Source organism: Hypomesus nipponensis, chromosome 1 (assembly GCF_054491055.1).
Source record: "Hypomesus nipponensis isolate SF chromosome 1, ASM5449105v1, whole genome shotgun sequence".
NCBI lineage: Eukaryota > Metazoa > Chordata > Actinopteri > Osmeriformes > Osmeridae > Hypomesus > Hypomesus nipponensis.
This window is the reverse complement of record NC_140361.1, coordinates 604633-622500: the sequence shown is the minus strand read 5'-3', so window position 1 is coordinate 622500 and position 17868 is coordinate 604633. Positions and strand designations below refer to the sequence as shown.

The window sequence follows — 17868 nt, the reverse complement described above, 5'->3', positions numbered from 1 at the left end:
GTGTGTGTGTGTGTGTGTGCTGTCTGAGGGCATGTGTGTGTGTGTGTGTGTGTGTGTGTGTGTGTGTGTGTGTGTGTGTGTGCTGTCTGAGGGCATGTGTGTGTGTGCTGTCTGGGGGCATGTGTGTGTGTGTGCTGTCTGAGGGCATGTGTGTGTGTGTGCTGTCTGAGGGCATGTGTGTGTGTGCTGTCTGAGGGCATGTGTGTGTGTGTGTGTGTGTGTGCTGTCTGAGGGCATGTGTGTGTGTGTGTGTGTGTGTGTGTGTGTGTGTGTGTGTGTGTGTGCTGTCTGAGGGCATGTGTGTGTGTGTGCATCCACCATCACTGCCATTCTGGTAGGAGTTCCTCTCCAGCCACGGACTTCATCTTCTTCTGCCCCAGTTGGGATAGTCCCCCCCCCCTCCCCTCCCTGTCCCCCCCTCTCCCCCTCCCTGCCCCCCCCCTGTCCCCCCCCCTCCCCTTCCATGTGCCCCCCCTCCCCCTAACAAGGCGTGGTCCAGCAGAGCGAGTCCCCAGTCTGCAGGGCAGACAGAACTCAGTCGTCCCACTGAAGGGGATCTCTCCTGCCTGCACCATGGGAGGACCTAGCTTCCCGTGGCTAGCTTAGCGCTCGGACACGTGTCCTTGTTAATTAGCAACGCAGCAGCTGTCACACAGCCCAGTGCCGGACCCTTCAGGGCAATGATGATGACAACCACAGCTAGCCCCCGCTAGTCTCCCCCACAGTCTAACCCCTCCCCAAGGCCCAGACCCTCAAATGTCTTACTCTTTTAGATTCAATTTCACCATTGCTGTCATGCCTGTGTATTTCTACCACTCTCTCTCTCCCTCTCTCACATGCCTTCTCTGCCCGCTCTCTCTTCATCTCTCTCTTCCTTAACATTCCCTGAATTTTCTCCTGGCATCCATATCTCCTCTTTTGTTTCGTTCTCCATCGTCTCTTATCTGTGTTCCTCCCTCCCTCTCCCTCCTCACAGTACTGTGTCTGTAGAGGCATAGTGCCCTGGCCTACATTTGCATGGGTAAGAGCCAAGGCATTTGGCTTGAGGGACGGCTTTAAGAGCAGAATTTCATTTCCATACATAACGAAGCGCTTTCTTGAGGGAAAGGAAAAGAAAACACATGAAAATGGATTTATTTATGTATGGTTTTGTCATAGCTTTGCTTCAGCTTTTGAAGTCAATCCAGGAGGGCTTTCATGTGTTTGTGTGTGAGTGAAATGTGTGTCTGTTATTCTCAAAGAGGAATATGATCTAAAATGAACGTTGCTGAATACAGGCCAGGCTCGATTGTTTAACCTAAAAACGAAAAGGCCACAGACACCCTCACCTTCCAGCATCCTTTCAGTCCCCACTCAAAAGGAACTGTTTTTTTTTCCTATGCCGGAATAAGCTCTCTGCTGAAGTCCGTACTGTGCGTGATCACCTCTCCGCCAGGTTCTTTGTGGGAACGTGCTTTACTGGCCTGAAGGTGCACAGCTCATAGAAGCAGACACACATAAAGGCTGTACATTGTGAGACGCCTTTCAGAAGATATCTTTTCCCAGACAGCGGTAGCAGGGAGTGAGCTGCAAAATAGGCATCTGATATTGCAGGAGTTGTTTTTAAACCTTCTAAACATTTTAAGCAAACCAATTTTAAGCAGAGAGTAAGCTGTCATCAGTCTGAGAGTAGTCTGAAAGAGAATAGATGTGTGTTGAATCAAGAATCAAACCCTCCCTGAATCATTTCACATTCCGATATCTCACCTTCAGTTTGGCATTGGGCTAAAAGGCAACAATGTTCAAATTGAGTGTAGTTGAGTTATTCTGGTGTGCTACTCATGTGCAACCAGACCATGTAACTATGGCTGCTATGTAGGCTGCACTTCTGACAAATAATACATGAAGCACGCAAGGGCCTGTGTGTCCACCAGCAGCTGAAGGCTGGGAGGTGCAGTGAAGATATATGATATTGAGAGTCAAGGAGAAGTAAATGTTTTGTGTCTGGAAGAGTTAGAGTCTGAAAGGGAGCTAGAGAAGAGGATTTACAACTCAGCCCTCTGTAAGGGGACATGAGAACACCAGTTAGTTCTTGGTTGCATGAAGACTTCTCGTCCCGTGTCACTGTATATCACTGTACCACGTGATCTCTTAGCTAGGAGCGTGTGTTCATAATGCCTTCATGAAGTCCTTCTGCTGGCTAATTACTGCAGGATGTCAATAAATCTGTCCCAGTTTCGTCTTCGACATGAAGGGGGCCCTTCAAACCTGGGTCTGTCCTCACAGAGACAGTGGCTGGCAGGTTCCTCCATTACTGCTTATGCCACGGCTTTATCATCCACTTAGCCCTCATCATTCTCCCACAGAACAATAGCCTGCATGAGGAAACACAGGGCACACCAAGGAGGATTTCACACCCTCCTCACGCCTGCCACAGCCCACACCCTAATCTGCTCAGCTAACTAGCATGACAGGAGACAGGAAGCCAGTCCAATGTCATTATGAGGAAGACAATTACAGCTGCCACCGTCATGAAGGAGCTGGGGGACAGAACGAATGTGGGTGATCTGTTAATAGGGCAGAGCATACGGGCAGAGCATAGGGCAGAGCATACGGGCAGAGCATACCATCAGAGCATACGGGCAGAGCATACAGGCAGAGCATACAGGCAGAGCATACGGGCAGAGCATAGGGCAGAGCATACGGGCAGAGCATACCATCAGAGCATACGGGCAGAGCATACAGGCAGAGCATACAGGCAGAGCATACGGGCAGAGCATAGGGCAGAGCATACGGGCAGAGCATACCATCAGAGCATACGGGCAGAGCATACAGGCAGAGCATACAGGCAGAGCATACGGGCAGAGCATAGGGCAGAGCATACGGGCAGAGCATACCATCAGAGCATACGGGCAGAGCATACAGGCAGAGCATACAGGCAGAGCATACGGGCAGAGCATACCATCAGAGCATACGGGCAGAGCATAGGGCAGAGCATAGGGCAGAGCATACGGGCAGAGCATAGGGCAGAGCATAGGGCAGAGCATACGGGCAGAGCATACGGGCAGAGCATACCATCAGAGCATACGGGCAGAGCATACGGGCAGAGCATAGGGCAGAGCATAGGGCAGAGCATACGGGCAGAGCATAGGGCAGAGCATAGGGCAGAGCATACGGGCAGAGCATAGGGCAGAGCGTACGGGCAGAGCGTACGGGCAGAGCGTACGGGCAGAGCGTACGGGCAGAGCGTACGGTCAGAGCGTACCATCAGAGCATACGGGCAGAGCGTACCATCAGAGCGTACCATCAGAGCGTACCATCAGAGCGTACTGTTTGCTCCCGACAGGGAAAGAAGGACAGAATGGCAGGGTGGGGGCGGCGGGCGAGGAGGAAGAAGTAATGAAAAAGTGTGCAGGATAATAGCTGGTTCTAATTCTGGCCTAATCCTGGATGTTGTCTCAGCATTAGTCCTGATGAGGTAGGCTTTGACCTGGCAGGCTGTTCTAATGGAGTGGGTTCATCTGTTACCTACTCTCCATGGGCCTCTTTCTGGGAGTATTACTAAGGCAGACAAGAACAGGGGGGTGAGAGGAGGGAGAGAGGGAGAGATGGGTGGTGAGGGGGAGAGGTGGGTGGAGGAGGGTGGGTGAGAGATGGGTGGGACACACACACACACACAGGCCCTGTGTTGAGATGTACTGATTGCTAATCCACTTAGCAATGCACAGTTTGATCTTGCTCAAGTAAACAGATACAAGCAGAGCCTACACTAGATGCTCAATGAAGATGATACCATTCTGAATATAAAGCATACAATGTGGCATTAAGAAAGAAAATAGAATAGAAGGTTTCAGTGTGTGTGTTCACACTGTATACTGTGCGTATGTGTGCGTGTTCATATTTAATAGAGAGACAGAACAATCCCTTTGTCACATTGTGTCAGAATAAATAATGTCTCTAAATGAGGAGGAGGCAGGTAAAAGGACAAACCTGAATAGCATGTTCCGCATGGCCTGACAAACACAGAGGGAGGCAGGAGAACAGCCAGCGTGCCAAATGTTACTGTGAACACATCACGTCACGTTCAAGGTGAACTGAACCCTGGGTAGGACTGGCATCCCCAGGGGCACTCCTCACCCTTCCCTAGCCCAAGGCTACAACCTTCCTGCCCTCTGTGACCTCTGGGCATCAGTGTTAATATACTCCTAACAATATTCACAACTTGTGTCCCTTTCTGAACACGTCCACGTATATTCTGTCGTATACAATATCCTTTCTCTGTGATACAGCCTTTCGCTGGAGATTCCCCTGGCTGATAAAATGAAGCTGTGCTGACCGACTTCAACTGTACCTGTGGGGCTTGTCCCTGCTCACTGAGTCAGTGCTGAAGAGCTAAAACAACTTCCAGGCCTCCATGTGCCTGGTGGCCGGCCCGGCTGCGGGGCTGTCTGGTAGTGGTGAGGGCTGTCTGGTAGTGGTGAGGGCAGTCTGGTAGTGGTGAGGGCTGTCTGGTAGTGGTGAGGGCTGTCTGGTAGTGGTGAGGGCAGTCTGGTATTGGTGAGGGCTGTCTGGTAGTGGTGAGGGCTGTCTGGTAGTGGTGAGGGCTGTCTGGTAGTGGTGAGGGCTGTCTGGTAGCGGTGAGGGCTGTCTGGTAGTGGTGAGGGCAGTCTGGTAGCGGTGAGGGCTGTCTGGTAGCGGTGAGGGCTGTCTGGTAGTGGTGAGGGCTGTCTGGTAGTGGTGAGGGCTGTCTGGTAGTGGTGAGGGCAGTCTGGTAGTGGTGAGGGCTGTCTGGTAGCGGTGAGGGCTGTCTGGTAGTGGTGAGGGCAGTCTGGTAGTGGTGAGGGCAGTCTGGTAGTGGTGAGGGCTGTCTGGTAGTGATGAGGGCTGTCTGGTAGCGGTGAGGGCTGTCTGGTAGTGGTGAGGGCAGTCTGGTAGCGGTGAGGGCTGTCTGGTAGTGGTGAGGGCAGTCTGGTAATGGTGAGGGCTTCAGGACGGCTGCTCTGACATGATTAGAAGCTGTTCTCTGCTGCTGCATTCACACAGGCTGTCAGCAAAACCTACTGAGCCAGTGTTCCATCCTAATGGAGGAGAACGTATGACTGACATCAGACAGATTGCAGTAATATGTTTTTATTTTTCTTGCCTTTTGTGTGCGTTTTTTTTTCACCCAGTGAAAAATCAAAAATCCTGTTCATTTTGATGAATCGATCTCACAAGGTTTGTTTATTAGATGTGGGAATATTGATGGTTGGCAAAGCAATCACTTTTTCCTTTCGAAGCCCTCCTTCCCCCTAGCTCTGCAGGATACGTGACAGCATACTGTATGGCTCTGAGTTTAATAGGCATGTTTATTTTCACACCGGTGAATTCAGCTTCAAGCCTCGTCCATCTCTGCATGGAAACCCCCTCACAGTCTCTCAGAGAACACAACGCATTCCTGGAGCCTCAAATCAATCTCTCTAATTAGTTTAGCTCTAAATACGACTATTTTCAAAGCTGAGATGAGGCAATTCCAAACCTACACCTAGCACAGGATTGAGACACGTTAAAGAACAACAATACTGTCATTTTCAGCAGGGTGTTTAGCAGGCCCAGCGGTTGGCAGTGTGAAGATAATGAATCCTCTGTCCCATCCAGGGAGCCGACCACTGGCCTGTGTGCAGGGCTGCTGCTCCCTGAGTGTGGAGGAGATGTTGACAGGACGGCCTGGGCCCAGAGGTATGACACAAGGACGGGTGTCAGAGGGGCATAGCGACACGCAGGGCCGCAAAGCACCTGTCATCTGTGAAGAATGATAATGACAGGGCCTGGAGAAATGGCTGTGTCTCGTCCACCTTTCTCCTACTCTGTTTCTCTCCCTCCACCTACCCCTCTCTCTCTACTTGAGATGAGATAAGAGTGTAGGTAACACTTTCTTGATCCTCGCGTAGGGAAATGTAGGTGATTCAGAGCAGAGAGATGGTTAAGATAGAGGTCATACAGTCATGAATAAGGAGAGAACAAAATCCTACATGTAAAAAAAGCCTAGTAATATAAACAATATAAAACAAATAGCATTCATAACAGTAACATTCAGTGTGATCATGTCGAAAATAAGCATAAACAGTAATCAACAAAAGTATAACCTAATAACTATACCCATAAAAATACAAACTGCAGAGGAACATGACACTTCTGTTTATCACTTTACTTTTTCCTCTTCATCTCTTGCTCCTTCTCTTTGTTTTTATCGCTCTCTCCATTTCCCTGCACCCTCTTTATCTCTCTCACCTTCAGCATGTGTCCCTTTGACTCTCAACCCGCCCTGCTCCCTCTCCTTTCCTCCCTCCGTCTCCTGCCAGCTTCTTCCCTCCCTCTCCTTTCCTCCTTTCCTCCCTCCTCGGTCTCCTTTCCTCCTTTCCTCCCTCCTCGCTCTCCTTTCCTCTCTCCCTCTCCTGTCCCCTGTCTCCCTCCCTGTGTGCTCCTCCCTGTCCTGCCCCCCAAAATTCTCTCTCTTCCACTCTCTCTTTCTGTATTCTCCTCTCTCTCTTTGTCTCTACCCTTCTCCCTCTCTCCCTCCTCATCACCAAAGACCATCTGTATTGATGCTGTTTTGGTGAGCGAGTTGGCAGGTGATGAGAGGCTGGTGGGAGGGAGGGAGGGAGGGAGGGAGGGAGGGAGGGAGGGAGGGAGGGAGGGAGGGAGGGAGGGAGGGAGGGAGGGAGGGAGGGAGGGAGGGAGGGAGGGAGGGAGGGAGGGAGGGAGGGAGGGAGGGGAGGGAGGGAGGGAGGGAGGGAGGGAGCCTGCCAGATCAATAGTTGTCTGAAACCTGGTGAATGTTGGGATGGATCTGGACCACCGCGCTCCTGTCCCAGCACGATAAGGGAGGGATCTTCGACCTGCGATACACACACACACACACCCCCACACACCCCCACACACCCCGCCTGTCAGTTAGGACTCTTGTCTATTTATAAGACTCACTCATGATCGTAGAACACACAGCACTGTCGAGACCCACTAACACATGTCTTCGTTTGTTTAGCTTCACTATATACAGTTCAGCATTTAGCTGCTGAACGACATTCTGTGGAGATGAGCGTGTGTGGTTGTGTGTGCATGTCAGTGTGTGTGTGCATGTGTGTGTGTATTTCAGTGTGTGTGTGCATGTGTGTGTGTATGTCAGTGCGTGTCCGTGTGTGTGGGAACACGGTGCACTGCCTCATTTACAATGCAAACTGCAGGGCCAGTGAACATCTTGTTAAGAGAGCCACCATATGTTTACTTCCTGAGACAGCCAGCTAGCTCACAACTCAAACAGATAGAGGCACACTGTAACACACACACACTTACAGAACCTTCACACCAACATACTGTAACACACACACAAACGCACAAAAATAAGCACACATCACATAATCACTGTGCTCTGAGGCCAACATATTGTCTCCGGGGTTGTCAAGCAACTGTGACCCCAACTGGGCATCTATAACCTTGGGCAGGGAGCCAGGCGAGGCCCAGGCTTGGGAGGGGAGAAGGCCGTGTTCTGCTGGAGCTCTGGGGAGGCAGGATGAGCTGCCCGGCAGACAGGCCCTCTGAGACAGCTGTGGGCTAGCTAGCCAACATGAGCCTTCTACAAAATGCACACACACACACACAGCATCCAAGCACACACAAGCACACAAGCACCCCCACACACACAGTACACACACAGTACACACACAGTACACACACAGTACACACACAGTACACACATAACATGGCCACATGCCCACATTCACTGCCTTTTCTCTCCATTCTCCTCCCTCGCCTTGTGCTGCTGCAGGTTGTGGGATACAGAGCTGTCCCTCTGTCGTCATGGTGACCTCTTATCTGACCTGTCTGTCAGACAGAGAGACAGGTCAGGGCCGTGAGCTGGAGGACCCTCTGCATTCTGATACCTGCACAGGATGTTGGTTTTTCACAGCTCTCGGTTTGTTTATTTAAGGAATGGCTCAACTTAGTTTAGCACTTAGAATCATCCATCTCTGCTTGTCATGTGTGTTTTGCATATTTGTCTCAAACCCAGTCCTGTCTCTCATCCTCAAGCGTAGATGTTGATGAGAGGGCTTCAGTCTGTGTCTAAGTGACAGGCCGGCAGATGACGCGTGACAGTGAAAACACATGAACTCACAAACAAACAACAAGCGCTGCGCTTCACAAGTCCAAGACACCGTGCTGTCATTTTAGACATGACAGAGTTACTCTTTGTTAAGTTCACTTTAAAAGGAACAGTGTTCAGGTGAAAAAAAAAAAGAAAAGGAATCTCTTACCCCCTAGCGCTGACGGAGATGCCTGTGGACAAAGTCACACGTCTCCGGGCAAATTGGAGCTGATTGCAGTGAAGCACTGCTAGTCAGAGGTGTAAGAGAGACTGTTTTTATACTGCTGTATTATTCAGATAACAAACAGTCCAGACGGTTGGATGTTAATGATGCTGGAGAGAGGATGAGTGCTGACAGGGGAGAAACGTGCTGCTGGAGACCGGAGAGAAAGAGAGAGAAAGAGACAGTAAGGATTTACGACGTGTGTCGTGTGGGTTAGCCAGGACCGGGGTTGGTCATGGTTGACCGGGGGGCGGGATCCAGGAACACACAGGAGACAGCCAGACTGGTAACACTCAAACAGGAAGTGCTTCTCTCTGTTTCCTGTCTCTTGGGGTGGCCGATCCGGACAGATGCCACTGCTCAGGGGCGTGTCGTGTTTATGACAATTATATGTACTCTGCACAAACACACACTTTCTAATACTCCATGTGGCTACTGCTAACCTATAGCTGTATTATATATATATATATATATATATATATATATATATATATGTGTGCATATATATATATGTGTTGGGGGTTTCTATATTCAGTAAGTAATGAAAGTATTCCAAGCATCAGAATGAAATATCAGATTTGCATCTTTATCATTTCCAGACTCTCTCTCCTTCCAAATTGTTTCCTGCTTGGAAGAAAAGCAGATTTGTACTCAGAACATGTATGTTTTCCAGAGACATTCGAGTGAAGTGACACACCTGAAGGGTTCTGGAGACGTCATAACAAGCTCTCCTTCTCTGCTCTAACCCTAACCCTAGTAGCAACCAGGGAAATAATCACGCCAGCTGCAGGAACTTCAGCCATGCCGCAAATGTATTCACTTTTGTTGAATAATTGAGTTTTTTCCTTTGCGCTGTTCTTGAGAGGGAGGAATGAGATGTGGATGAGAGATTATAAAAGAAATAAATATTCCCTTTCCTCTCTTTGGGGCCTCACTCTTTTTACGTAAATGTATACACACACACACATTTTTTTTATTTTTCTGCTCTATAAATAGTACAGATGAAATATGGTTTGTATAGTCACAGACGGCTTTCTCCCATCATGGTCTTGATAGTGTGTGATGTAGTGACGCAGTGATGCAGATGTTATTTAAAAGGACTGAGTACCATCATTGGTGGTTGGAAGGTCATATAGGAGAAATGTTTTTGTCTGTGGTATTTTCTTTCCTCAAAGATTCTTTCTGATGAGGGGAGTGTGTGCGTTTGTATGTGCATTCCGGTAAGGTAATCGTCACAAACACACTCTAAAAGAGTGTACCTATCAAGAAACGAAAAACGAATCGATGTTATCATTTGAGCATAACTGGCATGTTTGCAGCTCACTTCACTAGCCTGTAGTGAAGTGAGGTCTGCTCTCCAAGGTTACAGGATCAGGTCTGTGGATTCCCAAACTAGTTCCTGTATCTTTAATGATTTATCTACGCTGGCTAGGGTAGTCAATATTTAAATGGGATGTGTTGGTTCACTTATTGTATTTGATATAGACAGGGGCTGTTTCTATTGGTTATACTGTACTTTTGAAGAACAATATTTTCTCCACGCAGCATGAGTAAATATAAAAGGATACAAAAATCAACATTGGAGTTACCTGTAAGCCTTCACTGTGGTAGACTAAGACCAGTACATATGTATTACAGCCTGGGAAACGGCTGGTACACACACACACACACACTCTAAGTATGGGATGTGTTAGAGATGTTCAGGGAGCATGATGGCAGGTGGTCCCTCCTCACCCATCCAGGTCTGCTCAGCTATCATCACATTACCATGGCACATCCAGGTCTGCTCAGCTATCATCACATTACCATGGCACAACCAGGTCTGCTCAGCTATCATCACATTACCATGGCACATCCAGGTCTGCTCAGCTATCATGGGCTCAGGGCTCATTCACCAGCCTGGCTTCCCTCACCCCCCAACCTGTCACAGATGTGTCCACCAGTATACTTCAGTTAGTTTGTTCCCACCTGCCAAAGTGACATGGTGATATTGACTGTCTCTCCTTTCTCTAGTTAGGCACCAGAGGCTTAGTGGGAAACAGATTTGGATCAGAGGGATTGGGACTCATTTTAAAGATGTCAGTCAATACATTGATGTCACAGGCGGTAGGAGTACAGCATGCATTAAACCAGCAGGGAAAACAGAGAACCACAACTCCTATTCAGCTACTGGCATCAGCTGCAGAAAAAAAAAGAAATATGTGTTTTTCATGTTTCTTTGTCCCTGCCTCAAGAAAAGGTGTTAGAAAATAAAATGAATTGAGGATTAGTGTGGAACAGATTTCAGTCTGCTGGAGATTCAGGTATTCTGTTGCTGAGATGTTGTTGTGTGGCTAATGTAGTCCCAACATGAGGTCTGCATGTTGATGAAACATGCGGTGGGACAATGTGGCTCCTGAATGTCATCAAAATGTTACAGTTGTGAGACTGCGCCACGGCTTGCTTTGAACTGACCCCTCTGTCTAATTAGAAAGGAATATCTATATAGACTCTAAGTCTGTCTTTTAAAGCACCACAAAACACTCTGTTTTACACTCAGTAAACCATAGTTACCACAATCCCTCCGTACCCAAGACCGTTTTCTCTTCACTGCCCATTTCCCTTGTTCCTCTTGTCTCATCTCCTCCCCTCCCCTGCCCTTCCTCCCCCTCTCTTTTTGCCCCTCCATCCTCTTTCCAAGCGCCGTGTCGATTAATTAATAGCTGGCTAATTTAATTTCCAAAAAAGTAATAACTTGTTTAAGCATGAATAAAGACTGACAAGGCAAAGTTCTAATCTGCCCAAAGTTTAATTAGACCCGGCAAGGTTTTCACACAAGCAGAAGGGGTCAGAAGGAGAGAGAGGAAGTGGAAACAGTAGCAGAGGGGTTAAGGAATGGAGTGAGGGAGAGAGAGAGAACCAGGGGCAATTTTAGAGATTTAAAGGCCCCAGGCAAAGACCTTTGGGAGGCCCTTATCCATTTTGCTCCCAGCAATCATAGCTAGTGAACTAAATATATCTGGAGATGGTGGAGCTCTTTTCAGTCTAAGAGACAGATGTAAAGGACAGAAGCAGATTAGCCTCTAACTATTCAACGTCTAACTGTTCAAACTTATAACTATTCAATGTGTCACTATTCAAACTTCAAATAACCTTCTTTCACTACAGAAGTCTGTAGTCTGTATTTCAGTTGTCTTCCTATATGTCAATTTATCTGTCTACAACGCAAGGTGTTGTAATGATCACAGTATCACAGATGAGTTAGGGTCTCCCTGGGCACTGTGACGGTGCTGCTGGATGCTGGGCTGTAGATCCGAGCGTGCCTTTCGGCCCACCGCTGCCTGTCGGTGTCGCCTCCAGACTCCTGGCTCTGACATGCTCCTCCCACTGTGTACACCTACAGATGATTCACCCTAACCGAGGCAGTAACGCTGGAGGTTGTAGGTGGTGCACAACCAGCAGTGAGGCTGTTAATGTCATTAGCTAGTTGCTGGCTAGGTCAGTTTCTTCGATTGACGTTACACCTTCTGTGATGTCAGTTACGCGTTGCTTCTCCGTCGTTGAGTTGATGGCTGTTTACATTTCGTATGTTTCTGCAAATATTGCTTAAACTGGGTTATTTCTTCTTTGACATGATCTCCTCAAATGTACTTCGAAAGTTCACGGAAATCGATTGACTGTTTCTGTAAACTCGAACTGCTACGTCATGTTATTTTGGCACAAAAGCAGCGTGGAACAACCGTAAACTCGAGGTGGAGGAGTCCATTACGTGTGGGGAATAAATATTTTAAATACAAATATTTAATTGTATAGGCCCACATTTACAAACACATTTACTATCTGAGATCAGTTCTATAGGCTACAGTTTGTTACACCAATTTAAAAAATCTGGGATTTTGATTTAATTGTGGCAAAACTTTCCATGGCCATTTGGCTTCCAGACCATGGTACAGTAGAGTTCCAAGTTTAGTTTACAGTAGGCTACCGTGTACAGTATAATCAGCGACAGTGACTGAAAGCTTATTTAACGATCATTTGACCGAGGAGTCGTTTCCTTGTAAGATATTGGCTAAATAAAACCTGAAAACAACAGTTATTAATTCAATGGCATGTTTATTATTAAAACGAGTGAAAACGACCGCGTCAGACCGCTGTCATGTGTCGTAATGCTGCAGTGAAATAGCAAACATTAATGAGAGGTAACGAACGCAGGCCTAAATATAGCCTACTAACAGCATCAATGAATATCGCATTTTTTCACACAATTGTGTTATTATTACACAATAAAATGTACACAAAATTAAATGTTGCTGTTGGTAAAACTTGGAACCTGTGATTTCAGAGCGGTATCCTCTCTGCAGCCAGGCCTAGATGCTAGCTAGCCCGATATATATATATGTATATATAAAAAAACAGGAGGTCCCTTTGACGGACGAGGCCCTAGATATATTTCTAGTCTGCGCTGCGGTGAAAGCGGACTGTGAGGAGGGAGGTCGATGGAGAGTTCTGTCAGCTGGGCTTGTCTGAATCCACCCAGTAGAGGCCAGAACGGTTTGACTTGAATATGATGGCATTCGGACCTCTCAGGAATGCTGAAGTGTGTGTGTGTGTGTGTGTGTGTGTGTGTGTTTCACAGCTGTCAGGCCAGGCCACCTGGAAAGGTGTTCCCATGGTGAGTTTAAGACTGTGCTTTAGAATAAATTGGATGGGAGTATTAGGGGACCAGCAGTGAGATTGTTCTAGACTTAGATAGCCCAAGGGATCTCAGTGTCTACTGGTGACATGAGCACCCTCAACCCAGCTGAATGTGCTGTCACACAAGACAGGATATAGTGTCATAAAGCACAGTTCTTATTGTATCTACTAGTCAGTGTGGGTGGGGGTTGTCTGTCAGTGAGTGATATTAAATGTGTGTGTTGAGGTGGGATTTATTGCCATCAGTATGAATGATGATGTATGGAGTCTGGGGGGTGGGGGGCAATGAGACGTTTTTCATACATTCAGGTTAGTTTCCATCCTCTGAGATGCAGAAGTGTTACTTCCACAGTGATTGTCATGGATGATGAATTTGCCATATTTTAATTCCAAAATTGAACCTAATTAAAAAATGTTCCCATGCACCACGTTTTGTGGAAAGCAGCGCACACATTTGGACTTCAAATTGACAGAGGGAGAGGAAAAGATGTACACATTTGATTCCACTTATCTCCTCAGAGACCAACTTGAGGTGAAGAGAGAGGGAGAATACGTTTAGTTTTTGCCATGTTAGCATATCTTGAGGACGGAAGGGGAGGAATGTGAGGAAGGAAGCAAGCAAGCAAGCAAGGAGGAATAGGAGGAAATAGGGATGGAGGAAGCAAGCAAGGAAGGAAGAAAAGGAGAAAGCCACAGTACATCTCTTCTTTACTCTGGCCAGGAGCGTTAAACGCCAGATAGTAATCTGGACATGATTTTCATTTTATAACGTTGACATCTTCTTGGAAAGGGACCATGAAATCTAATTAGTTTAGGGACGGAAGGACCCAGGTAGGTGAGTGTCTGGGGGAGGGGTGGAGACCATCCGGGGCCCCTGGTCCAGGGCTGTGGAGGCTCCCAGGGGTTAACCTGGAGTCTGCTGCAGAGATAAGCTCTCTGGAGGGACAGCCTGCGCTTCCATAGAAAACCACTTGTCTTAGAGAACTCACCTTGAATACGGACTTCCATTCTCCTGACACTGTTCCAGTCCATTCGAGACTTATCAGCAGCCGTGTGTGTGTGTGTGTGTGTGTGTGTGGAAGAGTGTGTGTGTGGAAGAGTGTGTGTGTGGAAGAGTGTGTGTGTGTTTGTTTATATTGGCTGGCTCAAGTAGAAACTTAAATAGTGCGAGACTTGCAGCATCTGAACTATAGGCTACTCCAAAAAAGCAAATTGCGTTTTGTTAGTTTGCAGTGTTTTTATAGGTTATGGAGAGACTAATTAGTTTGAGCAGATTATTAACAGCACACCTACTAAACCTGATGACCTCAGTATGTTTCATATTCACAACCTTGATTACGCAACCACAGCCGATCTGCTGCTTACCTTTGATGGTGTGAGTGGTGACCTGTATGTTTAACAGAAGACCGTCTTATTAGCCTAGCCTCTATTGATCTTAGCCTTAAGATCCCAGCCATAACTCTGATGCCCAGTCCTCCCCCACACACTTCCTCCTATCGTGTTGGGCTAATTAGTCCGCACTCAAACGAGAGCCAATTAATTCTCGGGTTTGATTAGAAGCAACATGACCCTATTGCTCTTTGCTAAATTCAGTGATTAGCACTACTTGCCTCTGCTAAGGACTGCAACATGGGATAATGGTTAGATTTGGCCTTTTACTCCCATCTATTCAACAGGTTTTCCATATGCGAGTTGTGATGTGTACTCAATATTCTGTAGGTGCTGAGAGAGATGTATGAGAACAGCCAGAGTGGAAACGTACCTCAGAAATGAACCCAAAAATGGCTGAAACGTGACTGAGAGTTACTTTCCTGAGTGCTTGTGCTCTGCGTGGGAAAGATCCATCCATAATCGCACCCAAACACACCAAGGCTCTTACAAAAAAACACACTCATTAGTCAGCATTTTCATCCAACCAAGGATTATTCAGTACATATTCACCACCACAGAGAAGTCAGAAAAGCCGACTGTAGCTCCTTTAGCACTGGGGCAATGAATTTCAATTATGCATGAAGCAAAGGCATTTTGGAGAATAATGGCTTTCTTGAGAGAAGTGAACAGCCCAGTTCTACACTGCCCCCCCCCCCCCCCCCCCAAGTATCAAAGAATAATCTAATGTCACACACAGAAGAAAGGTTACTTTCTGCATACACATTGATATTTCCTCTCTGGGATGCTGACCTTTTTCGATGGAGCTGTGATGTCTGAATACGACCTCAGTCGTGTTAAAGCTGTGTCTGTACATGGTGTCAGGCTGTCGTTTGGCCAAACACAGAAACTGTGTTGTTGTCTCAGCCTTAATTGACTGTGCAGCATAATTACATTTTAGTCAACCTTGAGCGTGTTTCGTTTTAAATGTGTCTAATCTTATTTCATGCTCAACACACACTATTTAGAATCTTGTGGCATCTGTGTTAAACAACACATTAGCCAATGTTCCTGGCAGGTTGTACAAAATTACTCAAAATATCAGATTTTATCTCATGTTTAATGAGTTGTCATTTGGTAAAATAATGATTTAACTATGGATTCCTGCTTCCAATATGAACATTTTCCACCCTGGTCAGAATAATGTGCTGGAGCTGAACACAGTCCTGTAGATACAGCATGCTGCTACGAACCTTCTCTCAGCAGAATGGTTTTTATGTCAGGCCTTTTTTGTAAATGAAAAAGCATTTCTCATGTCCCAGTTGTGGACAGTAGATGCCATCTCTCACCGCCCTCCAGCATCTCCTACATACTGTAGACCTCAGTGGACTGTTGTGTAATGGAGAACCATGTTCTCCATTAACTTATTATATACAGCTGATTATAACCTGATAGCTTTTTGTTTGTTACTTATTAACCTCTCTATCTCCCCCCCTCTTCCCCATATTTCTCTCTCTCTCTCCCCTCTCCTCCCCCCCTCTCCCTCCTCTGCAGACCTCCGGCCCCTGCCAGACGTAGCAATGACAGGGAACTGTACCCATGAGTGTACTGAGTACGGCCACTCAGACGCCTGCTGGATGCCAGGCCAGCCCTCCCCCAACCGCAAGGCCTCCAAGCCCCCTGGCAATCTGTCCACCTTCGTGCCTTACCAGGAGAGAGAGGCTCCGGAGCAGCTGGCCAACGGCAGCCCCAAGCCCGGGCCAGTGGAGGAGCGAGGCGGAGGGGGCAGTGGAGGAGGAGGGTCCAAGGGGTCGGGCCTCAGGTTCCTGCCCCCCTACAACAGTGCCTACTCTGGAGCCAGCGACTCCGGCAGAGACTGTACTCTGGAAGAGATCCCAATGAGCCAGGCATCCGAGTACCACCCTGCCACCACCCCGCCCAACCAGGGCTCCAAGAGAGAGATCTACCTGTGAGGGCCTAAACACCACCACCGACCCTGCCACCCACCACCACCCACCCCACCGTCCCTCTCCCAGCTTGACACCTGCTCATCAACACTGTCCCGCAGTAAAAAGTCCCCTGACCCTTAGTACGGCCTGCCCATAGCCTACCCTGCCACGCCCCTGTGCCTGGTTGCTGTACAGTCCCAGCAACACTACCTCCTCCTTTTTATAAACACGTCCAAATTAAGAGGCTTTAAAATCCCCCCCTTCCCCTTTCTTCCCCCCTTCCAACTCCCCCATAAAAATAAATAAAAATCAACAAACAAAATCAAATGTAAAAAAAATCTTTTTCCATCAAGAGAAAAAAAACATGGCGATTTCAACTACTACTGCTATCAAGGAATGTAAACTCCACTATCATTTTAACATGGTGATCATTTAATGGGAAAATATTTAGCTACTTTCAATGTATTTGTATAATTTTCTTTTTGTCTTTCTTAGACTACGAGCAGTGTTGCTCTCTTGAAACAATCGAAGAAGAAAAAAATAGTTGTACATGAAATGATAGACTGTTTGGTGCAGTCGATTTGAGGTGTTCTTTTTTCCATCTTTCAGTTTTTTGTTTAGAAGCGACTTATTTAGAAGTGTCTTTCTGTCAACACCAGGACCTCCAAATGTGGAACTTGGACAGTCTTGTGCCAACACAAGTCGACATGGTTGAATACAAATATTTGTAAACGCACTCAACATAAGACTGCTGTCCACACAGACACTCTAAACTGTCCTGCCTCTTGGCATCTGCAGGACACAACATATCCTTTCACAGTGGAGAGCTGTTGATTCATGTACAGTTGTATATACAACGATCATTAAGACTTTTCTTTGGTTGTACAGATCTTCAGAACTGTAGCTTTTGTGTGATTTTAGATCTCCCGTAATGTGCATCTGTCGTTGACCGGATATGATAATCACAATGTACAGGAGGACGGCATCACTGGCCCTGACTGAACTGAACTCTAGACGTAGTTTTCCATCCCTACACTGTGCTTGGACTTGAAGGACTGTTCCAGTGTGAGCTGTGCTGGTCAAGGTGAAGTGACTGTTCTGCACCACCTCAGCCCCCGGACAAGGTTTCACAAGCAGACCACCCTCTGGTCAGCTAGGGCCCAGTGAAGAGAAGCAGCTGGCCTAGATGTTGGTGATGAGGGTCATGATTAGGGCTCTCTGTGATCCTCTCTGGTCTGAAGGATGATGTGGCGACTATTCTAGTGAAAACAACAGGCATTTAGAAACCTGCTGCTCTGCTCAGCATCTCTATCTCTGGGCTTTTACAGTCCTGCTGTGGGTGTTAGGCAAGGCTTGTCCTGTGGAGAGGTAGTGGTTAGAAGGGTGTGTGTGTTGGGGGGGGTATACTGTAGCACGTTAGCTTGCCGTGCAAAGGCATCGCTCTAATTGTGGCCACAGGCGGGCTTCATTAACAGTGATCATTTCCGTGTTTAATAAGAACCTGGGTGCCGTGGCTGTGTGGAAGTTCATTTGGAGCTTTGGATTGGTAGCTG

The 17868-nt window shown here is 47.4% G+C and overlaps 1 protein-coding gene across 1 annotated transcript in view; it reads left to right on the top strand.

Annotated features, from left to right (window-relative positions):
- The window catches only part of pcdh1b (protocadherin 1b), a 147895-nt gene extending 130682 nt beyond the window's left edge, over window positions 1–17213 (top strand). The window contains exon 5 of the mRNA XM_084676992.1: window positions 15921–17213. Within this exon, the coding sequence (XP_084533118.1) occupies window positions 15921–16339 (419 nt within the window). The 3' untranslated portion in view covers window positions 16340–17213. The remainder of the gene's footprint in view (window positions 1–15920) is intronic.
- Window positions 17214–17868: the final 655 nt, after the last annotated feature.